The 17,013-nt window shown below is 39.5% G+C and overlaps 1 protein-coding gene across 1 annotated transcript in view; it reads left to right on the top strand.

Annotated features, from left to right (window-relative positions):
- The window catches only part of COL19A1 (collagen type XIX alpha 1 chain), a 308,387-nt gene that overhangs the window by 215,721 nt on the left and 75,653 nt on the right, over positions 1 to 17,013 (top strand). Inside the window, exon 16 of the mRNA XM_059399023.1 lies at positions 10,622 to 10,672. Coding sequence (XP_059255006.1) covers positions 10,622 to 10,672 — 51 coding nt within the window. The remainder of the gene's footprint in view (positions 1 to 10,621; positions 10,673 to 17,013) is intronic.

Genomic DNA, 17,013 nt, shown 5'->3' with positions numbered 1-17,013 from the left:
CTTTGAGAGATATTCAGAAAGGGAGACTTGTTTCCAAAATAATCTTACAGTTTGTGTTTGATGAGATCATTTCCAAAAAGTATTTCCATACAGTATTTAATTTGACCTCTGTATGACTTTGTCAGGTAGGCAAGAAAAGATTATCTCTGGTTTAACAAGAACAAGGCTCTAGGCCTTCTAGGGAAGAAGACCTAGGGAAGATCTAGGGAAGTAGGGTCTCACTGAACTCCATGCAGTCGGTTTTCTCTGCTCAGCCATTACCTAGTAGAAAACTGTTCAGCTCAAAGGTGACTGGAGAAAAAAACAAGTTTTCAGCAGTGGAATGGAAACATGGGAGGAAATATGGTACAAAATAGGATTGGAAGGGGCTCCAGCTCTATCTGTAATTTCATTAAAAAAAACAAAGAAATCCGAAGCAAATATAGCCAGTGGTTAGGATCTGACAACATTGGATTATGGATTCATGAGAATTTATCGTTTTCTTCTCTATGCTTTTCAAAGTGCTTAAAATACTCCAAATTACTTTAAGAAATAGGAAAACCATCCTCTGGGCTGGGTTAACGTCAGGGTAATATCACCAATAATTTCGCTGGCCTTGAGTGTCAGCATCTTCTCTTTGCCTGTAATCCTTTATGGGGAACTAAGTGTTTTAAACATAAAATCATTAAGTATTTTTTTTTTCTAGAACTTCACTGAATGTGCCTTTTATAACCTTGGGGTTCAGTTGAGCCAAAATCATCAGCTGCAGATGTATCATTCTTAAAACCTAGAGATCGTAGAGAAACCTTGATGTCACACGATTGAGTTGACATAGAGAAAATAATCACGCCAAAGTAAAACCTACAGATTGTTCGTTTTGCTGTTTCCCAGAACTGTCCAGAATGTCCCCAACTATTCAGATTTTGCAGTTCTTGGCCTCTGTGTAACTTGGCAGCATATAAGGCAGTGCCATCAGCCTGGCTATCTTAAGTCCCAGCAGTTTGCCTTGGAAACCACACAGGCAGAGGTGGTTGTCATCCTAACCAATGCTTTTATTTTATTTTATTTTTTTTCTAACCAATGCTTTTAAAGAGAGTGAATGTTATCACTTAATTACATAAACGAAAACTCAGAGCACTGATAGGTGCAGGCTGCGTAAGTCAGCTTTCCTCCCGATTTGATTCCTGAGGTCACACGAGGGAGTGGAGGCACACTCATTCTCCAGGTATGGTTTTTGCTGGTGGTAAGCTTTGGGGGATGCCACCGGATGCCACAAGTAATTTGTCTCGCACACCTCCGTTCTTACTAATTTTCAAACCCCTGTGGTTTTTGTCACCTTGTGCGGGGTCAGTGATGTTGTTTCTGTGGGGTGGCAAGCCACTCTTGAGATTCCTGCTGCTCCTTGTACTGCAGGGAGCTGACAAATGATATTTTTCCTTTTGCAGGACATACTGGGGAGAGATAAGTATGAAACATTTTATGGATGGTTAAGCAGAATAGCAGTGTTGGGGGAGGAATCATTATTTTTCTAACCATCGTGCCATGGAAATCAGTCAAAAATGTCCCACGCTATCAGTAATGCAGTGGGCTTTATACCAATTAGATTGATTTGTTTCATGGTGTCAGGAAAAAAAAAAAATAAGCTCTTTTGAAAATGATTTTTGTCTCCCTTGGAAAATAAAGTGTTAAAAAAACGTATGAGCTTCATAGCATAATTTAGAAAATCTGCTTTTATGAAATGGGTTAATTATACCCATTGAATGCATTCACTGTCACAGTCTCATCCTCCCACTCCTGTTCCAAAATGACAAGGAAAACCAGGGACTGTGCAATTTTGGAAAACAATCAGGTCACATATTGAGTATTTTGCTTATTCATACAACCATAAACTGCCTATGCTTGAGTTCCCTCAATTACACAGCTCAGTATGCAGGCCAGAAGAGACAAGCCCAGCTCAAGTGAGCGCTTCCTGGAAAACACAGAGGAATGAGTTTGAAAAATGTCCAAAGTGGCAGATGTGAAAAATTCTCATTCAAGATCCAGAAGCTGCTTTTGCTGCAATTCCTCACCTGTTGCTCGCACTGCTTCTGAACTTCTGAACCAGGGATGCTGGCAATATCTTAGATTGAGACACTAAGGAGCTATTGATCTTTCAAAGGATGGTGTAGGTATATGCCACTGTCGGGGGCGGGGACTGGCTCCAACAGGAGAAGATGGATCACATGGCTCCCAGTGGGGCTCAGAATTTCCAGAGACTCACCAAGAATGAACGTGTGGCTGCTGGCTTCTAACAAAAGTACAGCTTTCATTCGAGGATGTCCCCAAAAGATGTCCTTGATGAATGTTTAAACCAGGGTATTGTTGGATCCCTTAAATGCTTCAGATTTCAAGAATTCTAATACACAAATCTCTCTTCCACAACAAATACAATGGCACTATTGTAGTCTTCTTTGAAGGGTATTTGGTTTTCTCTACTAAGTGTGACAACTTTCCCATGACTGTTCCTCACTGCAATTTCACGCTCATAGAATTTCAGCCTATCAACATCATCTCCAAGCAATAGTACTCTCTTGGTCAGCTCGTCTTTTCCCACCAATATGACTCTTCTTATTTCTCCTTTTCTTCTACTATTGCATAAATACTAGGCCTCATTTGGTGTTACTTGAATTCCTAAAGTTACTTAAGATGATTACCATTGCTTGCTTGCTTGCCTTCTTCCTTCAGAAATCTCCCTCTCCTGATCTCTCTCTAATCTAAGCCCTCCATGATTTTAACAGTTCTTGTGTCTGTATGTGCTTCCTCTCTCTTCTCCCTACCCTTCTTCCACTTGGCCACTTTACTCTTGATCTCTTCTTGTCATCCAAATCTTTGAAGATGTGTGTCTATGCTACGCGGGAGAGCTGTCTTTGCTTGGCCTTTACTGATTCCGTATCTCATTAAGGGATTTGTGATCCTTTATCATTGAATTCCCTACTTGAATCTTAAAACCAGCTTTAAGATAATGGACATCTTATTTTCCTATCTGGCCACCCTCTCACTGTGAAGCAGATAAAGGAAAGTGTCAAAATATCAAAGCTACGAGGTCAGGCTGACTTAGGTTGGAATCTGGCTCTTACCCACCAAGGTGTGTGACCTTGAGTAAGATAGTTAACATTTTGTTATATGTAAAATAAGGATAATGCTTACTTCTCTAGGTTGTTGAAGAGTAAATTGCAATAATACATGTCCCTGCCACACATTTATTAGTTTCAAAGCCTAACATTTGTATTTATCTAACATTTGTATTTATTGTCATTATTTCATTTTATCATTCTCTGCCACCTGCTTATTATTTTCTTTTTTTTTTTTAAAGATTTTATTTATTTATTTATCAGAGAGAGAGAGGGAGAGAGAGCGATCACAGGCAGACAGAGTGGCAGGCAGAGGCAGAGGGAGAAGCAGGCTCCCTGCTGAACAAGGAGCCCGATGTGGGACTCGATCCCAGGACTTTGGGATCATGACCTGAGCCGAAGGCAGCCGCTTAACCAGCTGAGCCACCCAGGCGTCCCTGCTTATTATTTTCATCTGTGTTTCCCTGGATTTCATCCAGGGTCTACCATTTCTGAAACGAAAATGTTGATATTTTGCCTGCTTCGTACATTATCACCTTCATGTAAATTTTTCTTCTTTCTGCTTTGCTCCTCTCCTGTTTTTCTCTATTCGAGTCTTTACAGAGTAAACTTTACCTAAGAATGTTAACCTATATATATATTATATATATAATATATATTATAACCTATATATATATATATATATATTATAACCTGTAATGTTTAGTATATTCATTGACATATTAATCATCCAAAAAAAAAACAAACCTCAGTAGATACAATTTTCAGTGTGGATGAAAAAGTCTATTTAAGGATGAGGGCACTTTGTGTTGCCTGATTTTGTCTTTGCGTATTGGCCAGATAAATGAAATATGTCCGGATTCGCTTGAAACCTGACTTGCCCTGAGCTTATTCTCTCTGAGTCCTCATCTCCTAAAACCAAAGTTAATCTTAAGACTTAGCACCAAAGAAGCGATGTCATTCCTCAGAACCTGGTGCCAGAAAGCAAGATTCCTGGGCTGATGGTGGTACAAGTAAGGAATCAGCCCCCAGGGTCTTCCTCTTCCTTTTTCTGTACCCCTTTCTCTTTGGGTGCTATCTTCTCCTGTCCCTACTCCATGCCCTTCACTCTTCTCTTTCTCTGTCCCGTTCAAGATGGTCTCAGGAAATATCTAATAAATGATTCATAAGAATATATTAGAATGGAACAACTCTTAGACTTGGTTCTACCATTTGCTTATTTTGTGATTTAGGGTAAAATCTCTCCATTTTTCCATGTTAGATGAAGACTATAATAATACCCACTTTAGTTATTATAACAACCAAATAAGATAACATCTTTTGAAATCACATTACCCTGAAATCCAAGAAAATACATGAAAACAAATTTAGGATTATCCAGAGTTGTATAAATATGAAACATTAGTGTTACACCTCCCGGGAACATTTGCATTTGAGCTGGTGATAAAACCCAAAAAATAAATCAAACTTTCTCTATGAAGTTTTAGGAATCAACCAGAAAGTGGGTGAAATATTCTCGAGAATAAGAGCTCCTTTCCAGGAATCTTAAATGTTACCTACTACATACTACCTGGCCACATTCCCATTGTAATCCCAAAAAGCAGAGTTTGAGAAATCTGTGTTGAAATGTATACATATTTCACTTAGCATAATCCCCTCCATTTACTCTATGTTGACTAACTGAACACAATACAAAAATAAAAAGAAATAAAAATAAATGTAAACATAGTACAAACACTCAGTGAATCTTCTCTTGGCTTCAGAAATCATTGTGCAGTTTGAATGTTTTCAGAAATTTTGAGGGGTTGGGGGGGTAGGAGTCACTAAAAATGTATAGCAGAAGCATTTTCAGAAAAATAGTCCACTATAAAATTATAACTCTAACTTACATAATTAAATCTTGAGAAACAAACAAAAAAATTCATTTAGAGAGAATATTTAAGATAAATAAGAGGTTCTGTGTTTAAAAAAAAGAGGAATTGATTTCCCAAATATTTTCTATCTAAAGACTATTACTGATTTTTCTCTCAGAGTTAGAATACTACTTTCTATGTTGTAATTCTGGCCAAAATACATCCATAAGCTCTTTCCTACTTAACTAGAGCTCACTGCAGCTTTGTTTGCAATTACTTAGCCAGATTCTTAGATTAATCTAAATCTGTTGGCCCTATCTTCTTTGAGTTTGGAAGCAGCAAGACTTATCTAGGTTTGGTACCATTGATAACTGAATCCAAAACCAACAAGCAAGAAGTTGGCTTTCCCCTCATATTTTTTCTTGGAGAAACAATAATTCTAATGAATTCAGCAAACCTTGTGGAGATAGGAGAGATACTATGTACCACATCCCAAGTTATGATAAGAAAAACAGATTGATACTCCTTGTTTCATTCCATCAGGAAAGCAGGTGTACACAGCCCCCATAATCAGTGTAAATGGACTTTATATATACTAAGTTATATATAATATTGTAGATGTAAATATATGAGAGAAAACATTAGCTTTTCCAGTGATTGCTGTACATTCAAATATGCTTCATCTTACCGTTCCTGTGAATGAGTTTAGGCTTCCTTGTGATTTTTTCTTTTAATACCAAGCAAGAGTAATTACAGTTCTCCGCCTTTCTAGCAGCCATTAGAAATGGAAAATATTTCTTAAAAATTAGCCCAAATGACTTTCCAATAACAAGCTTTCTATCTGTTCTTATTGCAAAGCTTTTTTTTCTTTTTTTTTTTTTTTAACATGTTTTGAAGATCGTTGATTAGCACAGCTTTCCTCACAGAGGTTTTGGTATTTCGAAGGTTGTAACTGGAATTAATTGGAAACCCACAGGGCCAGAAGGCAGTTGGTATAAAACCTGAAAATATGTATTTGTGAATCATGAAAGGAGCCCCTAATAAGAGATTGAACAGCTATGGGGCATGGAAATAAGGGGCACCCAGATGGCTCAAGAAGGCTTAGTCAGCAGTGATGAAAAACTCAAGGATGCTGTTAGAGAAAAGGAAAAAAGGGAAATGGTTCAGGAGGGAGGATCGGAGAGGAGGCAGAGTAACTGTGGAGCCATGGAGATTTTGTTTCAGAAAACTAGGGGGTGATAAAGCCAAATCAAAAGGTCTTAGCCCTGACTTACATAGAAAGCTTACGCCAAAGACCGGGGAAAGGGGAAAAAAAGAAAAAAAAAAAAGGCAAAAGTAGAATTCTTTGAGCTCTGTGTACTGCATGAATTGAAAAGTAAAAGTACAACCAAGACTGGGTCTGAAGAGTGTAGTTTTTAATACGGAAAACTCTGGCCATCTTTTAAACTTGGGGAATCTGTAGGAATGGAGTGGAGAGTGGAAATCTGCTAAGGTGAAGATAATGCAAACAGTTCATTATTTTCACCCTATGCATTTGATGAGGCTGGTCTCAGACATCACGCTACTTCTCTGTTTTCTACTTCTAGCAAGATTTTAGTAAAAACAAACAAACAAACAAAAAAAACCTTTTAAATGCTATAAACTGTTGCTGGGAGTATATGCTCCCAAATTGAATTAATTTGGGATTGAATTAATTTGGCATTAATTCACTTCATCACACCAGGTATGGTTCTGTGCAGTAGGAAACAACTTCAGGATCTCTACCCAGACTAGGTTTATAGACCTCCCAGATAATTACACAGGAGCCCAGTTGTGTTCTGAACAGGTGTGTCTCCCTGGAGTTCATGTGCATTTTAAAGATGCTCTGTAACTGGGTTCTCATCACATTAACCATGATGTCCTATGTCTCCCAACCCGGTACAGATGGAGCAGAGCTGAGCTGCATTAAAGATAGACAGACATTGTATAGCCATGATTTCTGTATAGCTATGTATAGGTCACTATCATGAGCAAGGCAATGGGACATTTTTTTTTTTCTTTCCACAATCCTTCAACTGGTTTTCCCAGTGGAGTGGCTGCGAGCATTCGCAGAGGCTGACGGTGCCTCCTTAGCTAGCCTTCATTCTCCACTTGGCCTTGATTATCTAAGCACCTCCTTAATGAGTCTTGCTAAATGCAGACCTTAGAGAAACTGACCTTTCAAGTGTCCTGGAGCATCGACTAACACCATGTGGTGCCAGCAGACCTGTCACTTACCACAAGTCTTTAACTTCCCCTTTCTCAGAGTTGATTGATAGTCTGTAAGACTGACAGCTCTTACTAAACTTGGAAACAAATGACTCATTGGATCTTTTCCAGCCATACATTGTACCAGAATAGAAAAGAGGAAAACAGCACATCTCTTGGAGATGTGACTCTAGGACAGCCAACTCTAAGACCCCAGCGTCTATCTGGGTCTTTCAGCAGTCAAGAGTTGCTCTGGGCATTTATATGCATAGTGTTTCTCTCACCGTCACTCTCCCTACATTGAGGTGGGGGTTTTTCTGCTAGTTACAGAGCAACCCAGGGACCCTCTGACTGCAAGGCAGAGGTAGACTGCCCAAGGGCTCTTCACTGTGCCTTCTTTCAGTCACTGCACGGTTTCTTTAGCCCTCGGGGAGAATTTGTGTAAAGGACTGCCTTCAGGGTAGATGGTTAGCTGTAAATCTCTGTTACATTAAACCTAAAATCTGTGATACCCAGAGCATCCGACTGACTAAAAGAACAAGAAAGAAAATGCCATCATAAATGCTCAGCGGTAGATTAGGTAATAGAGCCTAAGACTTCGGATCGACCCCATTTGGAGCAATACATTGTGGATACATTTTATGGCAAGAATAGAACATATGGAAATGTGGAAGTAACTTCTATTAATCTTGTATATGTCTGAATCATTCTGTTCAAACTTTTCTATTGGCCAGGGACTCTGTTCAGTGAGCTGTGTCTGCTCTTGTTTTTGGAAGGAGAAGCAGCACTGAACCCTCCTACCCTAGCCCCCAGGTGTATGCTCCACAGCAAGGTCAGGATCCTGGGCGAGGAATATGTTCCAGGTTTATGTAATTCAGCTATACACTGTGAGCAGATAACCAGTCTGTTAAGGAGCAAACCTAATTCCCACCCAATTTTTTCCCTCCCATTATTTTTACTATTCTCCTCCAGGCTGCTACCTGTTCTGTGCCAGGTAACCCCCACCACACTGCTCTCTCTCCTGTTTATCTTTCCATACTGCCTTTCAGAACCCCCTCAAAGGCTCCCACGTTTTCTCTGACCACCTGCTGTCCACCCACTGCCTGCAAACAAAGAGAAGATGCATTTTGAGTATAGCTGTGGGTTGGGAGGAATTGGGGGAATATTTAGGCATAATATCCCTATCATGGGTTGTAAGAATGTGTGAAGATAGGTGGGATGTGCAGTGAATTGTTTGGGGGCCTCCTTCATCTACGTGGTGGGACTACATCTAAAGGCCAGTAGCTTGTACTTTCCCCTCCTGCAGCAATCACGGTGCTGCCTCCTTAGAAGTGCTATTTCTGTTGATTTTTTTTTTTTTCAATTTCAGTATGTTAAGTAGAACATGGGAGATACTCTCTAGGGCACAGTCAACATGATTAAAAAATGACTACAAAATAATTCTAGGCTGTGAGCGTGCTTTTAAGTTAAGATAGGAGAGCAGATGAGAACTGAGTTTAGGTCCAGTCTGCCTGTGTTAAATATTAGTCCTGCCACTTGCCAGAGGCATGACCTTGGGCCAGTTAACAATTTCTAACCCTCATTTCCTATATCTTTGAATAGGAAATAATGATGGTATATACTGCTCTGTGTCACTGTAGGGGTTAAATGAGTTAATCCACAGAAGATCTCTGGCATAATGCCTGGCACACAATAAGTACACTATAAATATTTGCTATTCTTATTTGATTGATTCTTCTGCTCTATTTGAGAGATTGTATCATTCTGCTATATTTGGGAACCCTCATTATTAAAAATTTCAATGAGGATGAATGTGTATAAAGCTAAATTTATCCACCACATCACTATTCTTTGATCTCACTGGTCTTATGAACACATATTCACCATTCACCAAATGCCTGCTGTGCATATACCCATAAGCCACCTGTTGATGCTATTACAACACGATACCTAAAATTTCTCCCTGCCCCATAATATAGCTGCAGAAAGATCAGTGCGCAAGCAATCTCAATCTTCCTGATTTTTAAGAACGAGTTTTAGTTTGCATCTTCTGGGCTAGAAACGTTTTGCAACAACTCCCAACCCAATGATTGCTTTCCTCATTACTTCATCTAACTGACCTAGAATACACAACGCTGGCTGATAGAAAAAGAACAGGAAAAAAATATAGTGCCTTGAGAATTCTTTTCTGACATTAGCTCTGTTTTTATTTCAGCAAGGTAACAGCATCGTTTGTCTTTCCAATCATACTCGGCTCCGTTACTCATGAGGCCTATTATTTTCTCAAGAGTTATATCACACTGCTTCCAGACATCCGTCATTACATCATTGTGTCCTCTGCACTTAGCGGCACAATGCAAAGGTCTCACATTAGAAAAGACCTTCAGACACAAGCCGTTCGTAAGAAATACCAGTGATAAATGTTAACCGGCATTAATTTTTTCAGTGTACTTAAGGTGTTTCTCCTATCAGTGAGTATAGCTAGTATTTGTTCCTTAAAATTTTCTTCCCTTTTCAAAGTTTTTATTCCCTTTTAAAGGAAATAATTTTTATATAACAGTGATGTTTGATTTGCTCAATCATAGTCTTCCTTTGTGTTATCTTTTGAGGTAGAATGTAAAGAACGTTGCCTCTGTAATATTTTTCCTCCTCTGAGGAGTTTTCGAGGTCTCGATGAAATATGCAGTCTCTTTTCTGACATTGCTGACTCTCTCTTGGCTTGAACTACTTGATTTAAAATAATGCTAAGCTTTGTATTTTCTTGTGGCCCTCTCCCCAGAACGTAATCCCTGAAAACTCAGAAACTCTTCTCTTCTTCTCAGTCTGGAAGTTTCAGGGACAAACGAATGTCTTCTTCCCTGTCTACCCAAAGCTCAGCATAGCGCTTGGGGAACACGCCATGTCAACAGAAGACTTTGAGGATCTGAGTGTCTTAAATCTGAGGTTTTTGAACAGATCTCTTTTTCTGGCCTGAAATTCCATATGCAGCCATTTTCACTCAGCCAGTTCAAAAGAATAAAGCAACAGAAAAAAATATTTTTTTCCATATTTTCTCACTTAATAACACATGGGCACACATTTCTATAATATATTGATCTAAGCCCTATGAGAAGTGTCAGAAATAAACTGAACCTACAGCCTCTTCCCTGGAGGAGTTTTACAGGTACAATATTTTTAAATAAAGAATATGCTGATGGCTGACCTTCTGGTGAAATGCTACACGTTCCCACTAAGGACCTCTCTTTGGATTCATGCAGGATTTTACCTACAAGTACCTTTTGGAGCCTGATAAGTTATTGCTTCCTCTAATTCTCTATCACTTAGAATATTTGACTAAAGATATGCTTCCCTTTTCTTAACTGGAAGATTTCAAGAATTCTCAGATACATTATTTAAATTTGTATTGTTTTGGTAAATGTTTACACCTCTATCCTTGATTTATTTCAAATACAGGGACCTCCCGGTATACAAGGAGTACAACAGACTCTTGGGAATTATAACAAGGTATGTCTTCCTTTCTTCACATCGTACATACACAGACATTTTATGTAATCATATTTTTGAAAAAAAAAACTTATTAATTCCTAATCGCTCAGACTCTGAAACATAACATGTTTCAAAAACATGTTATCACTGAAAGTATGTTTCCAAAAAATGTAGCTTGCTCAGCATCTCTTCACAAAAAATAAATTTTTTATAGATTAAAAAAATTACTTCAAAGTTTGCAAAACTTTATGCAAAAAATTCATGCCAGCCATCATGCTTCACCATTGATACTGTCATAAATCCAGTTTCTCAGAGGGTAGACATAGATTATTTGCTGTCTTGAAGCTCGAGTAGCAAATAGGTGATAGATTTCTTATCAGAACTAATCACTGCTACACTAAAACCTCCAGCAAACCTTGACATACCATATGTCAATCTGGGGGGGGGGGTCCCCCACCTTTCAAGGAGAGGCCCTTTCCCCAAGGTTTTTAAATTGTAGTCAGGATAGATGGAATACTGACATGGTAGTACCTGAGTGGTAAAAGGCAAGAATGTTTTGCTCTGTTCTTCAAGGAAACAACAGAGGAAAGGAAAATGGGTGTTGGCAGTGAAATAAGACCCAGAGACCTAAGTGAGACCACTGAGTGACCCATCATTTAATAACAAGTACTTGAGGTCTGATCACTTGGCATGAGGCATTGTGTTTACAAAGTAGGATCGCTTCTATACACAATAGCTTGTTGTTGATATGTTGCAGGTAAATAACCGTGCTCCTACATGAAAACAAGTTCAGAGAGACTTCCCTTTATATCTTTCTTTTATGTTCTTGCTTTTGCTTTTAATAAATTCTTCTGACTACGGTCATTCCTCTTTCTTTAGAAATCCCAAAGTGAGGCTATGTGCCAGCTAAGGCCCTGAAGATAGCAGGCGCTCAGAAAAGTGTTTATTAAATGATGAGCTAATTAGTTTGAAAAATCCCAGTTCTTCTTTGATCAGATTAAATTCAACATAAAGACTGTGGAAAGTGTGTAGAGCTTGTAGCGCTTCCTAAGAGATCCTGTCTTAAATTTTCTCATTTACTTAGATTTTCTAGGGAGTATTCTATTAGAAAGAATGTTTGGGGTATATTTTATGATTCTCTATTAAGCATTTTCTGAATAGATCTATACCACCTTTATGAAAACATTAGGGCTTGGCACAAGTGGGGAAAAAAAGTGAAGCATACCTAAAATTAATCAGTTAAAGTACAGTGCTTTCTCTGTAATGGCATCTACTGTCACAAAAGGGAATTTATCATAAATGCTTCAAAATAATGAGAATGAGTTGGCTCTGATGTCACAGTGTCAGCTAGAAAAACTTAAAGAACACACTCTATTACTACCACCTTTGGTATAAAATTTACCAAGTTGCTACTCAGCTACTTAAATATTTGCTATCCCTTGCAAAACTTTCAAAGCTTGTATCTTTACAGGTCTCCCAGCACTACTTCTATATATAGTCTATCTTGCCGATGAGTCAGTTTTCCCTCAAATGAAGATATATGAAGCATTTGTATTTTAGTCTGAAGTTGAGAATGTAAATTTTTTTAACTTTAAGGTTATGTTTCCAAAAAAATGGGTGCTGACCAGAGCAGGCAAGTGGAGAATCTTGCTAGTAGTAAACCAGGACTTTGAACTTAGCTATTATCTCGCTAAATAACTCCAGCTCTGTATCCTTGCTGATAGGGGACTGAGGCTTGAGGGATTTAGTCCACATGTGCTCAAAATGTGGCTTTGGAGCTAGAGCATAACTGGTTAGACAGGAGAGACCATAGTTTTTCTTCCCCAAACAATGCATTGTAACCTCTTGGCATCAAAAGATTTTAGACCCGGGGAGCCTGGGTGGCTCGGTGGGTTAAAGTCATGATCCCAGGATCCTGGGATCGAGCCCCGCATTAAGCTCTCTGCTCACCGGGGAGCCTGCTTCCTCCTCTCTCTTTGCCTGCCTCTCTGCCTACTTGTGATCTCCGTCTGTCAAATAAATAAATAAAATCTTAAAAAAATAATAAAAACAGATTTTTAGACTCATCTGGAAATCAGTGGAAGGTGGCTCCCCAAAGACTTCACTTGGTTTCATTCTGAGAGTAGTTGGAGCTGTTTTATGAGCCCCGACCAGAACGGATGGAGGAGGTAGGTCCCAGCTTTTCAGTACCTACCATGACCAGTGTTTCTGGGTGATAACCACTTTATCCTCATCCTCAGCTCCACAAAGGAAAGGGCCAAAGTGTGCCATGATGAGAGAGATGCATGTTTTCACTTGGCAGTGACTTCACCCACCCACCCCCATCTATTTTGGATACTGAGGTGGTTTCATTTTGCAATTCATTGCATGCCTGATGGTCTGGCTATAGCATATAAGGAGAGGGGGGAACATGAGGGAAATTTTCTTGGAGATTAAGTGATGGACATGTATTGAGACCTATAAAGTGATGCTCCAAGGTTAAAATAATCTTCCCTTTTAAATTGGCATTGATTTATGTAATGTCTGCACTTGAGTCCTGGACCTCAGGAACTCAGCTCCCAGTCGTGCAGCCTGGATTCTGCTGAAGCAGCCACCCCCCTCCCCCCCCCCCCCCCCCCCCCCGTGGGAGGATGAGCAGCAGGCGACCAGACACTCCTCCTCCCCATTCTAAACCTGAAGAGTCCACAGTTCATTCCCTTATCGCTGGAATCCTCAAAGGTCAAGGAATTGTCCCGTGGTCCCAGTACAGGAGTTGGTCTTTTCCCCTATGGTTTTCTGTATGTCATCTGGAGGGAGAAACTTGGGCATAAAAAAGCTTCTCCCCTCCTGGCACAAATCACAAGGGAATTGGGTGGGAGAAAAGGAAGTAAGGAATAGCGAGAGGCTCAGGAGTAAGGTTGGGAAGATTTTGTATGTGTGTTTGTATGTATTTTTGCATGCCCACTTGAGGCTGCAAAGAATAAAAGGTAGAAGATCGCCCTCTCCATCACAAAAATAATTTACAAACAGCTGCTCCCACGGTAAGATTGTTTGCAAAACAAAGCAACAATGCCGAGAATATTCTCCCCCTTAAGGAAATCTGCTCACAGTCCAACAAACTGCTCTTCATTGTCCCCAACTCTGGGGATTTTAATAAAAATTTGATAGGCTCTGTCAACTGCTAAAGCCATCAGATCCAGAGCCTCTCATGACAGTCTAGATGGGGGAAAAGTGTTCTCTGTGGAGGGCCAGAATGGGAGGATTTTACATTTGATGTCGTTTTTAAAGATCCTCATTGAAAATGCATAGTTGTGCTCTCTCCCATCGCCACACTCGGTGCAATTTGCAGAGAATCGGGCTCCGCGGTGGGAGATTGCTGCTCTGCCTCCAGCAACCAATTCTCGTGCTCACTCTTCGAATTGTTGATCCCAAAAAAACAATTTGCTAACCAAATAATCTATTTTCCTTTCGAGTAGCAAATCATAACTTCATTTTAATATCCACAGACAAGAAAGGACAGAAAAATCTTTCTCCAGAAAAAAAATCAAACATTCAGAGCCTTTCCAAATAGTGAGTTAAACCCACCCGTGGCCTAGAAGTGAAGTGAAGACTTTCTTGGGGACACTAAAGGCAACCTTCTAGGCCCAGAAGTGTCAGAAAGAAAATTTAAATCCTAACTTCCTGTCTCTTCCTCTTTGCGAACTATCTCCTGTGGTTCAACCTATCCATTTCCAGGTACATCATCTTTTTTCAGAGAAATACCTTCTCCCAGTCAAATGGAGAAGCTTGAGTCTTCCCACTGGCCTGACTAGAGGTTTCAAAGTTCCATTCGTCATTGCCCATAAGAGAGAAGGGACATGTTCTGACATCCCAGATTCTTGAAATGACCAGGCAGATTAGCAGCCCCATTCCACAAGCCTCATCACTTCCGGAGAACATTTTTAAAAAGCACATTTAAAACCGTGTGACTATTACATTTATTCAAAAGGCATATAAAAACCCATTCAAATTACATGGCACCAGTCTACAAATGACCTAGTAAAATTAGAATAATATCTATGGCGGAATGCCAGATTCCAGAAACGCAAGGACTATGTCTTTTATTTCTGTGGAGCCAAGTAGTTGTCTGGTACATTGAGCTTAGAGAAAGTAGAGAGCAAAATATTACATGTCAATACTACTGAAATTCAAGGTCAAATCTGCCTTGAGTATTGTTAGCCTCAGAGTGGAGAACAGCTCCAGAGGTCACTGAGGATCCTTGATTAGACGGATTTTCTTGCCTCGCTATTGAATGAAGCGAACATATGGGGCTCTGGTAGGCAGTAAATAGCCCTGTTTTCTCTCTGGGTATGAAAGCTACCAGAAAAATCAAGATTTTAGAACAATAGAGCATGTGGATAGAATAGTATGAGCTGGTGCTATAGAGGCAATTTTTTATCCCAGTTTACAGCATCTCTAATATCCTGTAGGTTGTGGGGAGGTGTAATGGGAGAAGGATCTAGACCAAGATGCTACGTTGTAGTATGCTCTCACCCAAATGTACTTTGGGTGCTCTTCTGCTCTGCAATTCAAGAGCATGAAGCTTCCCAATCCAAGATCATCTCTGGATAAGTCATCCAGCAGACCAAAGCATGTTCCTTCTTCCTCCCAAATTTTCTACCTCAAACACAGCCAGGGAGAGGTGCTGATGGGTTGTATACACTGAAAGGAATCATGCCCAAATGGCTAGTATTTTTAGGAAATGCCTCAGATTTATGTTTTATGCAGGTTGCATCTAAGCAACCTACCATTTTGTAACTGCTGATTCTTTATGTATGCGTGTATGTCTTACAGTTTCACATCTCATTTTCAAATATGTCCTTGTAATAATTTACAGCTCAGGATTTTGAGAATACAATTTTTATTTTCAATTCAGACGTCTCAGATCAAAGTTAAACAGGAAAAAGGAGAAATGTCTGTCACAAGACCAACAATAACAGCGGTTATAAACTACTTATTTTTGATTGGAGTAGGATGAATAAATGGAAGGCATATTTGAAATGTCAAATTTTAGCAACAGTGATTTAAATGCGTGCCTCTGTGTATTTTTGTTGCTTAAATGTTCCTCTACTTTTTTCTACCAACACATAGAGTTTAATAAAAAAAAGTTTGGTGGGAAAAGCACATAAATTAGAATTATAGGTTTATTTCTTCAACAAGTATTTATTGAATGTTTCCCGTATGTGATGTACTGTGTTAGGAATGGGGCCTTCTATTCCAGGTCATCACGGGGTTATTTTCTAGTGCAAAAGATGCAAGATTCTTTAAACAGACACAAAAATAAAAATATTAGTAAGTATTACGAAGGAAAAATACAATATCCAATGAGAATATGTGAGAGGGGAACCCGTGTGGGAGAACTGCAGGAACTTCCATGAATGGCATTTTATCACAGCTGAGACCTGAGGGATAAGTAGTTGCTTCCTGGACAGAAGACTGAGGAAAGAATGGTGATCTAGAGGGTGAAGTGAGAAAGGCTTTGGTCTATTTGAGAAGCTAAGAGAAGGCTATTACAGCTGAAAATTCTGAGGGAGAACAGGGGCCACCATGATCCTGGAGAGGGAAATGAGTTGAGGTCATGTGGGATTTTGATGGCTTTGTAATGGTTTAGAAAGAAGGGCCTCAGAATGTCTTAAAGGGGTTTCTCTGAACTTATATAGAAAACGTAGGTGTGTGGAAAGCAAGAGTGGATTACCGAATGCCAATTAGGGAGCTACTGCAGTAGTCCTGGCAAGCCATGATGAGTGAAGGTAGGGAGTGTGAAGAGAAGGGATTTGGGGAACAGAGGCAGCTGGGCTAGATGCCTGGACTTGAGGGGAAAGAGGAGAGTGGTCTTAGCAAAGATACCCAGATGAAGAAGGAAGACTTCTATGGATGGGAGAGAATGAATTCAGATTTTCTTTCTTTCCTTGATTTTTTTTCCAATTGTAAAATGAAATTACCATGCATTTTAACAAGTAACTATAGAGATCAATTAGGAAGAAGCCAACTGTTATTATCCCGCTTCTGGACAAATGCATGTTAACGGCATGATGTAATTCTCTCATCTTTCTTTCTCAGATATGTGTGTATTATTGTAATTTTTAAACTTAGCTTTGAACTTGTTGAATATGAATTTTTTCTGGAGTTTCCAAGTGAACACATCAAGTAGAAAATTAGATACATGAGTCAAAAGTCAGAAGGAGATGTCGGCTGGGTTTATAGATTTGTCTTAGTGTGGATGATACCTAAAGCCATGGGAGCAAAGAGTGCCCAGGAGAAAATGTTGAGCCACAAGAGAAAAGGATCTGGACAGAGTCCAAAGGAAATCTAACGTTTACCCAGTAGGTGAGGGAAGAAGT

This window comes from Mustela nigripes, chromosome 5, assembly GCF_022355385.1.
Source record: "Mustela nigripes isolate SB6536 chromosome 5, MUSNIG.SB6536, whole genome shotgun sequence".
NCBI lineage: Eukaryota > Metazoa > Chordata > Mammalia > Carnivora > Mustelidae > Mustela > Mustela nigripes.
The sequence above is the reverse complement of the archived record's forward strand: the minus strand, read 5'-3'. Positions and strand labels throughout refer to the sequence as shown.